At 43.0% G+C, this 16,372-nt stretch overlaps 1 protein-coding gene across 2 annotated transcripts in view; it reads left to right on the forward strand.

Annotated features, from left to right (window-relative positions):
* The window catches only part of DPP6 (dipeptidyl peptidase like 6), an 863,103-nt gene that overhangs the window by 687,122 nt on the left and 159,609 nt on the right, over nt 1–16,372 (forward strand). For both annotated transcript variants that reach the window (XM_024249875.3, XM_024249876.3), the window contains exon 8: nt 4,410–4,530. In XM_024249875.3, coding sequence (XP_024105643.2) covers nt 4,410–4,530 — 121 coding nt within the window. The remainder of the gene's footprint in view (nt 1–4,409; nt 4,531–16,372) is intronic.

Consider the following 16,372-nt stretch of genomic DNA (forward strand, 5'->3'; position numbering starts at 1 on the left):
CAAAAGAAAAGAGGATTTAATATCCATCATAGCAAACTTTACTAACTGAAAATAATAATTGGCTATGGTCTGATTTGATTCAAAAATCCATTGTAGGCTTACAATGCATTTATTTAAAAAAAAAAAAAAAAGCTAAAACTTAGTAATAATCTTACCCTTAGGCAAACTCATAAGAACAGCTGCTGAAATTAAATTAGGTTGTATACTTGTTTCTGGAAGTTTTCCAACTCATTTCTGGCTGAAGTGAATCCTTGAAGAGCCAGGAGGGCTGAGGAGAAAATGAATACTTGCCACTGCTTTCAGATCCATCCCTCTGTGGGAACAATCTGGAGAAACTGCCTTTTTCGTATTTTCAGTAAAAAAAATTCCATATTCATGCCATTTCCTGTATTATGCAAAATACCTTCTCTCCATAGTCTCTTAAATGACACTGCAATATTTTTCCTAGAATTTCCTAAAAGAAAACAGCTGGTTTGATCCCCACTCTTGGTCTGCATGCCCGATTTCTGTAGACACTGGGTATTTGCAGTCTGGGCTGCATCAGTTTGTGAGGTACCCATAGGGATGTGGGCAGAGAGTTTAGAGACAGAAAACCCAGGGCAGAATTGATCCATACACCAGAGAATACATTGTGTAGGACAATTTATAGCTTAGGAGCTTCAGGAGACATGAGGTGGTTCCTGGGCCACAGGTTCTCAAATTTGGCTGCATATTGTAATCACCTGGGATGTTTCTTTAAAATGCTGATGCCTGGATTCCATTCCCAGAGATTCTGACTTTGGGTTGGGCTGATGGATTGTGCATTAGGTTTTTCAAAAGCTCCCCAGGCCATGTAATATGTATCAAAATCTGAGGACCACAGACATAGACCATCTCCCTCTCCTACCCAGAGAGGAGGCGACTTGCCCGAGGTCAGAATTATAATATCTTCCAGTGCACCCCAACTCTGCAGATGGTTCTCTATCATCCAGTGGCCCAAGAGATCAGTTTGAGAGCAACTTTGCCTCATCCCACAACTTCACCCCAGACCTCAGGTCACTTCCCATGGTCAATGGGTTCTTCTCATAGTCTCAATGGCTGGTCCTTCTCCATCTCCATGGTTAGTGCTCCTCAGATGATAGCAACAGGCTCCTCTCATTTGAGGCCTGGCTCCCTTCTCTTCACCACGCCATCTTCCTCCATACTCATCTTCAGGAGACTCAAGTGTAAACATGTTGCCTCCTACTCACACCTCTGTCAGGGGCTTCCCATTGCCTTTGGGACACCTTAGTGTGGCTTCCAGACCTTCCAGGAGCTGGCTCCTGGCCTCCTGAGTATCCTCTCTTGCCCCTTCTGTATGATTCCACTTGTATGAGGTCCCTGGAGTTGTCAGACCCCTAGAGACAGGAAGTAGATTAGGGGTGCCAGGGGCTGGGGGAGGGATAGTATTTAATGGGGACAGAGTTTCAGTCTGGGAAGAGGGAAAGGTTCTGGAGATGGATGGTGGTAATGGTTGCACAAAAATATGAGCATACTTAATGCACTGAACTGGACACTTAAAATGGTTAAAATGGCAAATTGTATGTAATGTATATTTTATCACAATAGTAAATTTTTTTCAATAACTTTCTGAGGAAGGCCTTGCCTGCCCTTTGCCTGAGTTAGGCAGCTCTGTTTTGTGTTTCCAGAACTCCACATTCTTCCCTATCAGACCATTGTCCTGCTTAGAGTCTGGCCTTTTTACAGATTGTAAGTAGAATAAAGGCGCACTGGAGTTCTCGCCTATTTACCACTGTGATCACCCGTGACTGCAGAGTAGGTGCCCACTGCATAATTTTTAATGAATATTGTTGAATGACTAAAACCCAGATCTACAGTGTCCCAGCCCATCAATCTTAATTGCTAGGAAAAATTGGATTGCAAAAATAATCCAATTTGTTATAGTATTAGTCCATTCTTACATTGCTATAAAGGACTACCCAAGACTGGATAATTTATAAAGAAAAGAGGTTTAATTGACACACTGTTCTGCTGGCTGTACAGGAAGCATGGCTGGAGAGGCCTCAGAAAACTTTTAGTTATTGTAGAGGGGAAGCAGGCACATCTTACATGGGGGAGCAAGAAAAAGAGAGTGAAGGGGGAGTGCTATACACTTTTAAATAGCCAGATCTCATGAGAATTCACTCACTGTCAAGAAGAGCAAGGGGGAAATCCACCCCCATGATCCAGTCACCTCCCACCAGGCCCCACCTCCAATATTAGGGATTACAATTTGACATGAGATTTGGGTGGGGTCACAAATCCAAACCATATCATTCCACTCCTGTCCCCTCCCAGATCTCATGTCCTTCTCACATTTCAAAGTACAATCATGCCTTCCCAACAATCTCCCAAAGTCTTAACTCATTCCAGCATTAACCCAAAAGTCCAAGTCCAAAGTCTCATCTGAGGCAAGGCAAGTTTTTTCTGCCTATAAGCCTGTAAAATCAAAAGCAAGATAGTTACTTCCAAAATACAATGGGGACACAGGCATTGGGTAAATGCTCCCATTCCAAATGGGAGAAACTGGCCAAAACAAAGGGGCTACAGGCCACATGCAAGTCTGAAACCCAGCAGGGCAGTCATTAGATCTTAAAGCTCTAAAATGATCTCCATTGACTCCGTGACTCATATCCAGTGCACACTGATACAGCAGTGGTCTCCCATGATCTTGGGCCACTCTGCCCTGTAGCTCTGCAGGGTTCAGCTTCCTCGGCTGCTTTCACAGGGTGGCACTGAGTGCCTGGGGCTTTTCCAGATGCATGCTGCAAGCTGTCTGTGGATCTACCATTCTAGGGTCTGGAAGACAGTGGCCCTCTTCTCACAGCTCCACTAGGCGGTGCCCCAGTGGAGTCTCTGTGTGAAGGCTCCAACTCCACATTTCCCCTCTGCACTACCCCAGTAGAGGATCTCCATGAGGTCTTCATCCCGCAACAGACTTCTGCCTGGACTTCCAGGCATTTCGTACATTCTGAAATTTAGATGGAGGCTCCCAAGCCTCAACTGTCACACTCTGCACACCCACAGGCTTAATACCAAGTGGAAGCCACCAAGACTTGGGGCTTGCACCCTCTGAAGCAACAGCCTGAGCTGTACCTTGGCCTCTTTTAGCCATGACTGGAGCTGGTGTGGGCACAATGCAGGTCACCAAGGCTGCACAGAGAAGTGGAGCCCTGAGCCCGGCCCATGAAACCATTCTTTCCTCCGATGCCTCCAGGCCTGTGATGGGAGGGGCTGCCTCAAAGTTCTCTGAAATGCCTTGGAGGCATTTTCCTTATTGTCTTGGTGATTAACATTTGGTTCCTTTTTACTTATGCAAATTTTTGTAGCAGGCTTGAATTCCTCCCTAGAAAATGAGTTTTTCTCTTCTACCACATAGTCAGGCTGCAAATTTTCCAAACTTTTATGCTGGGCTTCTCTTTTTAAATATAAATTCCAGTTTCCAATCATCTATTTGCTCATGCATAACAAAAGTGACCTTGGCTGCCATTCTCAATAAGTTCCTTATCTCCATCTGAGACCGCCTCAGCCTGGACTTCATTGTCTATATCACTATCAGCATTTTGGTCACAACCATCCAACAATTCTCTAGGAAGTTTCAAACTTTCCCTCATCTTTCTGTCTTCTTCTGAGTCCTTCAACCTGTTCCAACCTCTGCCTATTGCCAAGTTCCAGAGTCACTTCCACATTTTCAGGTATCTTTGTAAGAATGGCCCATTCTCAGTACCAATTTTCTGTATTAGTTCATTCTCACATTGCTGTAAAGAACTACCTGAGACTCGGTAATTTATTTTAAAAAGAGGTTTAATTGACTTATGATTCTGCAGGCTATATAGAAAGCATGGTTGGGGAGGCCTCAGGAAACTTTCAATCATGGTGGAAGGTGAAGGGAAGCAGGCACAACTTACATGGCTGGAGGAGGAGGAAGAGAGCACAGGGGGAGGGCTACACACTTTTAAACTACCAAATCTTGTGAGAACTCCCTCACTATCATGAGAACAGCAAGGGAGAAATCTGCCCCCATGATCCAGTCACCTCATACCAGGCTCAGCCTCCAACATTGGGGATTACAATTCGACATGAGATTTGGACGGGGACACAAATCCAAACCATATCAGATTTTAAGTAGCTAGAGGTATCAGACCATAAATTATCGAGTCATGGTAAGTGATAACATTGCGTGAAGAATGTGGAATTTTGGTCTCTGATTAATCCTTACAGGTATATTCTGTTGGAGGTGGGTAGACCTCCAAGAATTTTGAGACTGCGTTTGTTCTATCTAATAAATATAACAGGAAAATGAAAACCAGGTTGATGATTTCAGATTTTTTAAGAACAGCCTATTTATAACCACTTCCTTAATACTATGCTTTTTTCTCTTTCCAAATTAGATATTTATTTTTGAAAACAATATCTACTACTGTGCACATGTCGGGAAACAGGCCATCCGTGTGGTCTCCACTGGGAAGGAAGGTGTGATTTACAACGGCCTCAGTGACTGGCTGTATGAAGGTAAGATGCGCACAGAGAGAAAAAAGGAAGATTTCTGGTTGCTGCTGCTGCTACATTGGAGTTGGATTCTTTTTCGTTTTTCTTTGACTTTAACTGTAAATTAAACTCCAGTTTCTTGAGGTTCTGCAAAATTTAAAAGATTTTGTTGGAGCTTTTGGGATCAGGCTGATCAGCATCGGGGAACAGCATCAGGCTGTTGTCAGGGGCCTGCAGTGTTGCCACTCACCTGGGGCAGGTGTGCTGGCTTTGGGCTTTGCAGAGCCCTGCAATTCATCCCTGAAGGGCAGGAGGCCCATTAATGGGAGATTTATTATGTCAGGAGGTGACTTCTGGGAACGCTCAGGGACTGCAAATGCACGTGTCTCTACCCCACTCCAAGACATAAGTGCCTCGTTTTGCCTTGGGAAGGGGACAGTTGGAAAAGAAAGAATGAGTTGCATCTTTCCAAATAAATCATCAGAGTGACTTGCTGCTGAGAGCACCTCCACCTTGCTGGACATTTTCTACCACTGGTTTGCCTTTGGCACCAGAAGACTCATGCTGTGCACATTATTAAATTACTAGAAATCAGAGGGGGAAGCTCTCTTCTTAAACTTTGATAACCTGTCTCCATGCTCATGACCTTCATAATAACAATAACAACCAGGTATTGATTGCTATTAGCTGTCAGGCACTGCTTTGTTTTCTGTTACTTCATTCCACCCTCTGTCTTAGTTTGTTCAGGCTGCTGTAACAAGATATAACAAGGTTCCACAGACTAGGTAGCTTAAACAATGAATATGTATTTCTCACAGCTCTGGAGCCTGGGAAGTCCAAGATCAGGGTGCTGGCAGACCCAGTGTCTGGTGAGGGCTCTCTTCCTCACTTGCACATGGCTGTCTTCTTATGTCCTCACCTGGCAGAGTAGAGCTCTGGTCTTTTTATCTCTTTATAAGGGCATGAATCCCATTCATAGGGGCAACACCCTCATGACCTCATCACCTTACAAAGGTGCCACCTCCTAACCCCATCACCTTAGGGATTTGGGTTTCAATATATGAATTTGGGGGGACACAGACATTCAGTTCATAGTACTGTCATAACAAGTTTCTATTTCACAGATGAGGCATGGTGAGGTTAAATAATTGGCCCAAGTTTACACAAGGTAAGGAATATTTATTGGGGAAAGTCGTCATTCAAGTTCAGGATAATTACCTTTTTTGAATTCCACATGTGGCTAGAGTAAGCTGATGAACAACCCAAGCTCTTCTCAGCCTCCTGGCCTGAGACCGTGTTGTCACAGCAATAACTCACCCTGATAGGCTGGGTTAAGGGAGGGTCAGGGAGATTCTGGGTGCTTTCTCAAGCCAGTATCACTTTCTCCCAGTGCTGTGAATGTCTCATTCTGCATTTTAGTGGCTTTATGCATCATAAATTGTAAAGCAGATGGATATGCAAGCTTAGTGTTACCTCCTAGCATAATTTCTCTGAAGCCATAAAGTTCTATGACTTGATTTTTAATTTTTGTAAATGGAGGTATAATTTGTACACAATAAAATGCACATCATAAGGACAGTTTGATGAGTTTGGCAAATGTATGTACTATATAGCCCCAGTTAAGACATAGACCATTTCCATCAGTCTAGAATATTCCTTCAAGTCCCTTTCCAAGGGCTTTCTCCCTAAGTCTGTTTTCCAGAGACTGCCACGGTCCTGGGGGCTAAGCAGCCCATTCTCTAACAGACATACTGGAACCCAAGCATCCACATGAGGCTGTCCTCCCCTGTGTGGTCACCATGTTTATTCCAATGTGGCTGCCGGTGCTCAGAGCATGCTGAAGAGTCCAGTTTCCTTCTGAGTCCCAGGAGAATCAACCCTGAGATTTTATTGTCACATGAGTCCTTGGCTACACCTGAAAAAGCCACTGAAATGAAAGAGGGGACACAGTCTGCTGTAGTTATGACTGTTCTGTGCAGAAACAGCCCTAGAAATGGTGTGCCTGGAGATGTCCCCAGCTCCACCAAAGAGGTACAGGCAGCAGCACAAAGGGAATCTCCGGAGGGGCTGCACCTCTGCCCAGGGTGCAATCCCTGAGCCTCTGGGGCTTGCCTGCCCCCTGGACTCAGTAGACTGTTGACAGTGAGGACTCTAAAGCCCCTTGTGTGCTCTCCTTGTGTGAAGAAAAAGGCCTTATACCTAGGAGCAACTGGAAAACTGGGTCCTGTTTGCTCCCTGACATCTGAGATCCCACTAACAGCTCTTTTGCTTGGGTGTGAGATCAGCTCAATATCTGGATAGGGAAGGGAACCCAGGGGCTGGAGATCAGAACATGAGTGGTTCAAAGTAAGGCTGTGGAGCTGCAGGGACCCAGTTAGGAGACCTGGCCCAGTCATGGGACTTCTACTCCATCGACCTCAACATGCTCATGTGTACATGGGAAGAATGCCCCAAACACTACACCTTCTGAGGACTGCGTGAGACTTGGAGTGGAACACGTGCAGCACATGACATGGTCAGCAAGGGACAGTTGCTGCTGTTGTTTCTTATCACAATAAAAATAATAATAATTATGTATTTATTACTATTATTGTAATTATTTGTTAGTAGTATTTTTATCACAAGGGAAAAAAGATGTTTAAAAAAGAAAGAAAAGGCATAGATATCAAGGGAATGTTACCCAGGTGGTCATTCTGCCACAGGGCAGAAATTGTCTGACCTGAAAATTCAAGAGAAATCAGTGCAAATAATAATGACCCCAATGTGTGTCCCCCGTCCCTAAGAGAAAGGGCCCCTAGAATTTTGGCTGCAAGAGCCTGGTCATTCTCTGGGACTAATCTCCCTAAAAAATCCATAACCAGGAGATTTAAAATATCTTTTTTAGTATCTTCTTAATAAAATAAAAAGTTCATTGCTTTGCCATTCACATTAAGCTTTTGCTTTAGCAAATCCATTGAAAGGACTTTTTTCTTCAAGGCATTTACACGAAATTGTGTTGATGTGATAACAGAGCCCTAAATATTTTAAATCAATCACAGTTGATGTGGCAGCTTAATCTACTTAGTGTTGTTCCCTGGAAGGTTTATATGCTGATGCTTAGATTTCTGAGGCTGGGAGCACAGGAGCCCTGAGGAATCTTGCTTCCTTTTTTAATAATGGGAAAGTAAACTTTGATGATTGCTTTTGCCTGCTCTGTGACTTAACTGTTTCAATTCCAAACTCTTCCTTTAAAAAAGTTCAGGGATGGGGGGAGATTAGAATGAAAATACCCTAAAGCATTTGCAGAGGGGCTCATTTGCTTGGAGATGTTAGTTCTAAGAAGATAAGCTGTGTACATGGGAAACAGCCACTGCAGTCCATAGCTTGTTGGCAGAAAAATGCCTTATTGATTTTTGTTTCCCAGAAAGGATCTTAAACATACCAAATGTTGCGAAATATTGGAGACTGAGGAAGAGAAGAGCTGGGCAGCCATAGAGGCTTCTGGGAGTCTCCATCCCTTGACCTAAGCTTTAAACACACAAAGTGGGAAAAGCTCCAGTTTACTGAAGCAGTCGCCCACATGCCAGAATGTGAGCTCAACACTGGCTGTGAACTCATCACTGGCTGTGAACTCAGTGTGTCTGTCTTGCTGATTCTCTAAAGAGAGTCCTTTGGCTCATGGTGGCCACAAACTGATTTTGATAAGCAAAATGCATATCTTCATTTTATTCTTCTGAGAAAATGTCATAAAATTACATAGAATTTTGATTTTAATAAAAACTAAAGACAGCTTAATAGAGTCCTACAAGTTTTTAAAGTTTATTAAAGTTTGTTTATTCATAAACTAAACATAAGATGTTACTGAAGATGAAGATTTTGAGGCCTGTGAGTGAGTGTTCTGTTGAGAATTTGCACTGATGCAAAGCTCAGTAATTTCGCAAAGTTCCTAGTATGTAGGCATATGGGCAAAAGAGTTGGAATTCTCCAAGTTTTGATGAAAGTTCTTTGTTACTGCCATTACAGGGTTGATTGTGTTTCTAGTTGCCACTCTTTGTTTATAAATAACTCTTTGTTTTTTTGTTTGTTTGTTTTGAGATGGAGTCTCACTCTGTCACCCAGGCTGGAGTGTAGTGGCGCGATCTCGGCTCACTGCAAGCTCTGCCTCCCAGGGTCACGCCATTCTCCTGCCTCAGCCTCCTGAGTAGCTGGGACTACAGGCCCCCGCCACCATGCCCGGCTAATTTTTTTTTTTGTATTTTCAGTAGAGGTGGGGTTTCACTGTGTTAGCCAGGATGGTCTCAGTCATCTTCGTTATCATCATATGCATGAGCTATAGTGGGACAGCACAGAATTTTTGGCCAATAATTTGCTAATAATGACTCTAAGTTATTAAATGTTTCAGCTGAACAATGAGTCATCCATGCTTCTTTTACCAAAGCAGTCACGCACATATGCATATCCAAAATACATATAATTGTTCAGTGATATGCCATTATCATGGAATGACTCACAGCCCTGTGGAAAGCTGGAACATGTTAGGGTCATTGGAGGACAACATCTTTCCTTAGGTATATAAAATATCTTATCCCCTCAAAGGGCAGTGGAGGTAGAGTGAGGGATGATGAACTCGAGAAGATATTTATAGAGCTCAGCCTGGAGTCATCAGCCTGGGATGGCAGGGAAAGTGAGAAAAGGGCCTGAAGGGTATTTATTTCATATCTGGTTTGGCATGGATGAAATTCCAGGGCTGGGTTTTCCTTAACTAGTCAAGAACATAAAGGTACTTGAAAAATGTGATCAGATCAGGAGACCCAGTTTGGCACGGACGCATTTCCCCATGCACGTCAGCAGGAATCATGTTAGATGAGACTCTCGAAGCTGCCCCTGGCACTAGTTCCCCTTGCGTGGTTCTAGGACCCATGCAGTCAGGCAGCCCCTGACAAGGAGTAGCTGATGGGAAGTCTCCTGCCAACAATACTCACTTCTGCTCCACCCTGCCCAGTCCACCGCCCTCCCCTGGACTCCATGTCACCCTCCCCATTTTCTGCAGCCCTGCCCTGACTCCTGAGGCCCCCTCCTCCTGGTCACAGCCCTTGCCACAGTCCCCAGGGTGCCGCCATCCTGGTTCCACCTACCTGGGAGCCCCCAAGAGAGACTGTCTCCACTGTCCCACACTAACTGCCACTTTCACTGGGTGGCCAGCATGGAGGAGGTGGAGATGTGGCTAGTCTGGCCAGAAAGGACCTCCTTCCAGAACTACTGGTGCTGGAGAGGGGTTTAGCACCTCTTGAGTTGGAACTCAGAATGCTCTTGTTTGCGATGTAGTCAGGCCCGCTGTACAAGGAGCAGAGCCTTTCCTAAGCTAGGGCCCTCAGTCCTGCTGGATGAGCACCAAACCCTGGTGGTGTGACCATTACCCTCCATCTGTGTGTCCTGCTCAAGTCCAGGGACTGCAAGGCCAGTGTGAGGCAAGGCCTGCTTTGCACTTCTTTATGGTTTCTCAAAGCATCTTTAAAGAGTCAGCACTCATGACCTAATAGTTTTCTGTTCCAATGAAGTGCTCCAAGAGGTACCAGCAAAAGGTCAGGTGGGCCCCAGGCAGATAAATTTGAGTTAATGAACTTTGGGGGTGGTGCAATTCCATGCTTTATTGTCTTGAGTATTCAAAGAGGTGGAGAGTGTGTAGGAGTAGTAGTACAGTGTAGTAGATAACAGTGGATTTTCACACTTTCATGGAAGAAAACATTATTAAAACTAAAGCCCTCCTGGGGATCGTGGAATGGTATGCAGGGTCTGTTTTCCACAGGAGGCACATTCACCAAAAGAAAAGGGAACTCTTTGTTCATCCAGATTCCCATAAACTCTCTAAATCCCATGAAAGCAGAACAAACTTAAGTAACACTTCATGTGAAACTTGCATATTGGCTTTAATTTACATTCATGACATGTTAGTATGTTGTACACTTTGTGTGCCTTGTGTCATGTTGATACTCATTGTGCTGAGTACCTGTTTCCTGCGTGTTGTGAACGGACCAGAGCCAGTTGTGACCATCAATAACTGGTACAGTCTTCAGTGAATAGCAGCAGCCTTGGACGGTTAGATGCAGATAAAGAAAATCTAGCACACCATCTTTTTATCTAAGAAAGCAATATGCTGGAACCATTAGAAATTAATGACACTTATGCTACTTTTCTTTAGAGACAGGGTCTCACTATGTTGCCCAGGCTGGCCTCGAACTTCTGGGCTCCTGGCTTAGCCTCCTGAGCAGCTGGGACTACAGGAACCTGCCACTGAGCCCAACCTCTTATGCTGTTTTTAAAACTCCCTGACGTACATTTGGAGACTGATATTTGAGGTGCTTACAGAAGCCCCCTGGAGTGTAGATTCTTGATTGGGTTCTGCAAATATTAACTGCCTCTGAAGCACCTGGCTAGGGCACTTCAACTGCTAGCAAACTGCTCCCAGGTAGCAGATCAAAGTGGATTTTTACACCCGTCGTACATCATAGTGACCATACTGATATTTTTTAAATAAGTTATGGAGCAGGCAGTACAATGGGAATTGGAATGATGTTCAAATATGTACATTACTATGTAAACCATAGATTTGTAGTTATTTGGACCTCTTATTGATTAAATCTCTTATTTGCATGATGGGAAATATTTGGTTAGACAAGGACATCACTCTCAGTAAATTGGCAGGAACTTGTGATTAGCTTGACAAAGCTCCTTTGTGGAAGAGCAGGGCAGAGTCTTTGTAGTGATGGTGCCTGTGTTTAAACAAAAACTTCACCACATAAAAGCTGTATGAACTTGGATGAATATTTGACCTCTTTGTGTCTCTGCTGCCTTGTCTGCAAAACAAAGATAATAGCAGTATATGCTCCATAAGGTCACAGAGGAAATTAAAATAAGCTAATACACATAGAGTTCTTAGAATAGTGCCTGGCACTGGTAACCTCTACGTATTGGTGGTACAACTACTATTGCTTTACCTTATAATTTCCCAAACTTGGTAAAATAAGGGGCAGCTGCTCAACTATTTCATCTGCAATGTCAGGAATCAGAAGCATTAATGTGTAATTAATGATACCTATCAGTGTTGAAAACTCTGAAGCTCTGTTCACTCATAAAATATTATCTATAGTATGTTCACATAGAAAATGCACTGAGTTCCCAATCATCCTAGAAATGCTATCGATACCATTTTGAACACCTCTTCAAGAGCCTTCTGTCCACGTTTAGATTCTCCAAGCTGAAATCACACCCTTAGTTGCCACTGACGCCTGACAGAGAGACAGCTGTTTTCCTTATGCGCCCCAAAGTTCTTGTGACTTGGTAAAAATTATGCCTCGTGATCTCTTACAGAAATTGAGTACTTAAAAAAATTATATTCCACTTCATCTATGACTTCTAAGGGAGGATATGAAAGTAAAAGTGATGATGAAAATATCTAAAATGTAATCAGTGTCTGGCGAAGCTATCAGACCTATGAGGTACTGTGCAATGGAGCATTGGCTCAATCAAATAGCAATCATTCTGAGCAAGAGTCTGAATGCTTTGCGTATTTAATGTAACTGAAATGAGTATTTTCCTTGTCTAGCCCTAGTCTCCAACTCTGTAAAGTATTAATGATCTTGACTTGAAGAACATGTTAATTTTACCTTGTAGAGAGACAAGGAGGAAAAGCCAAGAAGCTGTTTGGTAGAAGCTCAGTCGGCTCTGACCAGAAAATGGCTGAGATGGCCTAAGAGGTCCATTCCTTCTGTGCTTCTCCGAACCTGTGAGAGATTTCTGGGTTTCAGATTTCTGCAAGGATAGACAGGAAAACAGTGTTCTAAGGCAGGAAATAAGAATGTCAGGAGCATAACATAGACTGTGATTGCCACAGGTAAGTCAGGCTGGCTGCCAAGGCCCTCTTAGCCCCCTGGGTCCAACTGCACCTGTCCTCACTTGACCCTGAGTCCCACCAGACCCTCCCCTGACATCCTCTGCTCTCAACATAGCAATCATGGCATCATGGCTGCCTCAGTGCTAAACTTGAAATCCAGGTAGGTCACCAGGAAACACCAGCACATTCTAACCAGCACCATCTCTCTGTCTCTGCGATCATGGGCAGACCACCATCTTTCTGCTGTAACAACACAAAGTGTATGCCCTCACTTACCTATGTTCATCTGAGTTTTCTTGAAAGAATATCACATGGCCATTGATTCTCTAATTACAGAAGGAGGTAGTGTTGGAGCTGAAATGGACATTAGCAGTCATTGAGTCCAGCAGTCAGTAAACTGTTTCTGTATATGGCCAGGTAATGGAGTCTGAGTTTTGCAGGACATATGGTCTTCATTGCCACTGCTCAAGCCTGTTGTCATAGCAAAACAGCAGCCATACACCATAAGCATGGCTGTGTTCCAATAAACTTTATCTGTGCACAGTGAAATTTGAATTTCATGTAATTCTCACATGTCATTAAATATTCTTCTTTTTTTACCAGCTATTAAAAAACACAAAACCAATTCTTAGCTCTCAGGTCATACAAAAGAGACAGCAAGCCAGATTTGGCCCAAAAGCCTTAGTAAGCCAATCCCAATTTGTCCAGTCATCACATTCACAGATGAGGCTACTGACATCATGTCTGAATTCTTCCAGCTCTTGTCATCTGAATCAAGATTGTTTGTAATGACAACCAATTATTTCAAATTTTGCCTCTCCAAATAAGTCTAGTTACTTGAAGTCAAGAACTGTATTTTATATTGTATGTTTCCCATAACACCAGTGAATCTCTGAGTACTTAATAAATGTTCAGAAAATACTTTTGAATGAGTTAATTCACAGAGAGAAACTCATATATTCTAGAAACCTCCATAAGGAAATCATATTGTTTCTCCATGATTAATCACTCTTATCAGAATTTCCATTTCCACAAACTTCCCTCAGCAGAAAGACACCTGATTAACAAAAAGCAACAGTAGTTGTTAACCTCATTTTAATTATGAGTTTCACTTTTTATCCCCAAGGATAAAGGAAAAAGCTGGAGTGACATTGAGAAGGACATGGTCTTCTTACCAGGAGCCCAGGGGCACAGGATCATAGCTCATCAGACTCTAGACCATCTAAATTCATGCTAAGTCGTAGTTCACGTACTGAATGAATAGAGTAGGAATAGCAGTATCTAAGTTTCAGTAAGTCTTTCTTCCATGCCAGGCCTTACACAAATAAACTTATATAATCTCTCGAGAGCCCTATGAAGAAAGCGCTACGGTTGTCCCTTGGTATCCTCGGGAGACTGGTTCCAGGAACCCCACTGCACCCACCCCTCTCCATCAGATACCAGAGTCTGAGGATGCTCAAGTTCCTTGTGTGAAATGGCTTAGCATTTGCCTATCACCTGTGCTCATCCTCTGGGATACTTTAAATCATCTCTAGATCACTTATAAATACCTAACACCATGCAAAGCCTATGTAAATAGTTGATATGCTGTATTTTTTATTTGTAATATTTTTTATGGTCGTACTGTTATTTTCTTCTTTAATATTTTTGATCTGCATTTGATGGGAGAGTCTAGAGATGTGGAATTTTTAGACACAGAGGGCCAACTCTTCCCTTATCCTATTGCACAGCTGTGGAAACTATTAAGTGGCCTTTCTGTGGACAAACAGCCAGTAGGGAGCCTGCCTGAAGCTGTTAAGCACTTTCCTGCTGCATATGAATTGCATTAATTTCTTGCCTATGAAATTAGGCTTGGGTCCATACTCAAGTTCTGGGTGCAGCATCCTCTAGATGTGTCTGCTCAATGCCCCAGGCTTGAACCATCTGTGCTGTAAAAGGTGTGTCTCATGGCACAGATTTAAGAGCCCAACAGACCTTGATTTAAGCCCTCTGTGAGCCATTCAGCTGCCTGACCAAATAACAAACCTTGTCTGACCCTCAGTTTCCTGGTCTGGAAGATAAAACTTAAGGCACCTTTCTCAAATTATTGCAAAGTTAAACAAGAGCGCTTCTGTGGAAGCGCAGGCATATTACAGTGGAACCATAAGAAATTGCCAACACGTTCATTGTATATTAGCATGTGCATGTGAGGTGTCCAGTGAAGGTCAAATTTCTTCTCCCATTCTGCTGGCTGTGCTGGATGAGATCTCAGATATGGCAAAGTCTCAGACGTCTGTGTGCCCAGCACAGAGAATGTATCATGGAAAAGGAGGTGGTATTTTTTGACTGGAAGGTCAGACCTATACACCTCCAGGTACAGCATCTCCAGGGCCCCCCCAGCAAACAGGAGATAAAAGGGATGACTGCTCTCCCAGTCTGTGGGTTTCTCCCAAGAGAAACTTGACAGAGACTTCCTTGCTCCAAATCTTCCTCTTTGTGGCTCCTTGTTTCTGGTACTGATTCCCACCACCTTTCTAATTGCCATGGTGACCAGTCGGTTTGCTATTTAATTAATGTTGTATCTGATTACATCTGTACCCTGGGAGTTCTCCAGCCAAGAGTTGCAATTTAAACTCAGAAATAAATAAAACATTCAGCCGTGGGGATGGGGGAGTTATCCTAGTCAATCCCAGAATATTCTTCCGATGTTTCTTGGATGAAAAATTATCTGGCGGAAGTTGGAGTGAGGCAGTAGTACATAATGAAGAAGGAACAATATTCTGCTTTTGGAATATTTAAACAGAAGCCTCAGACAGCAGTTAGGGGTCCTGCTTGATGAATAGAGCTTTGGAAAGAGGAATATTAGAAATTTGGTTGAGAATTTTCTATGAAGTTCAGTGCTAAGAGCAGAGACCACAACTTAGGCTTTGCAGCCAGCATTCCCTTCCATAAACTTCAAACGTAAGCCTGATCAGAACAAGGCTAGCAGGAAGATGTGCTGGTGGGGACAGGCTAGGTCCTGCTGTGGGTAGCAAAAAACAAGCAAAAGCAAATGGAACACAGCCTCTAATTTAAAACAGCCTTTAATTTCAGTGGCACTGAAACAGGTTAACTGCAAACCTCTGGTTCTCAGAACCAAGGCTGAATCTATATTTGAAAATCCAGCAGAGGCTTTGTTAATATTTTAGGAAGGCTATTGAGTATTTTAATTCAACATGAAGAGGTGATCTAGCTGGTCTTGTGAAAAATCAGTAATAAATCTAAAGGGAAGATGTTCTCTAAAGGTATAGGAAGAATTCTCACTGGTCTCGAGAAATGTCCTTACAATTAATGACCTATTCCTGAGAGATTTTGACAAATAACTTAGGATGTTCAGTGGCTATATTTTTCTATCTTTCAAATTATGCATTCATTGTGAGATTAGGACAAACACACTTTCACCTTTTTGTTATAGCGCCCTGATGAAACTTATGTATTTGAGGTTGAAATATTTGACACCCTTGGGAACTCTAATTTCTTTTTTTTTTTCTGTCTTCTTAAGTCACCTAAGGACATTAGACCATTTGCCCTATTATTGAGAGTTTTATTAATACAGTTCTACTAAAATGCAAGCTGCAAATGCCAGAAGGAAAATAGGCAACAAGACAATATGTACTTAAAACAGTTTCATTTGATACTCAGAAGCTGGAACTAGCCTTAGCTCTTTTGCTCACTAAACCTGTATTCTAACCTTTTTGGGCCTCAGTTTCTTTTTCTTGTTCTGGAAGCATCACTAGGGTGGACCAGATAATGCTAAACTCCTTTCCATCTCTAACACTTTTCGCGTTTAAATATCAGTGCCATAAACACACAACATTGATGGTATGAAGTCTGTGTCCATGCCAGATAACTTCACAATGAAATAGTTAACAATTCTCGGTTTTACTTAGTAAACATACAGGAGCAATGCTCCTCAGTTGCAATGGTGGGGGCCGGGCACGTGGGTATCTCAGCCTTTTTGTCCCCTTCCTCTCCCCC

Source organism: Pongo abelii, chromosome 6 (assembly GCF_028885655.2).
Source record: "Pongo abelii isolate AG06213 chromosome 6, NHGRI_mPonAbe1-v2.0_pri, whole genome shotgun sequence".
In the NCBI taxonomy this organism is placed as follows: domain Eukaryota; kingdom Metazoa; phylum Chordata; class Mammalia; order Primates; family Hominidae; genus Pongo; species Pongo abelii.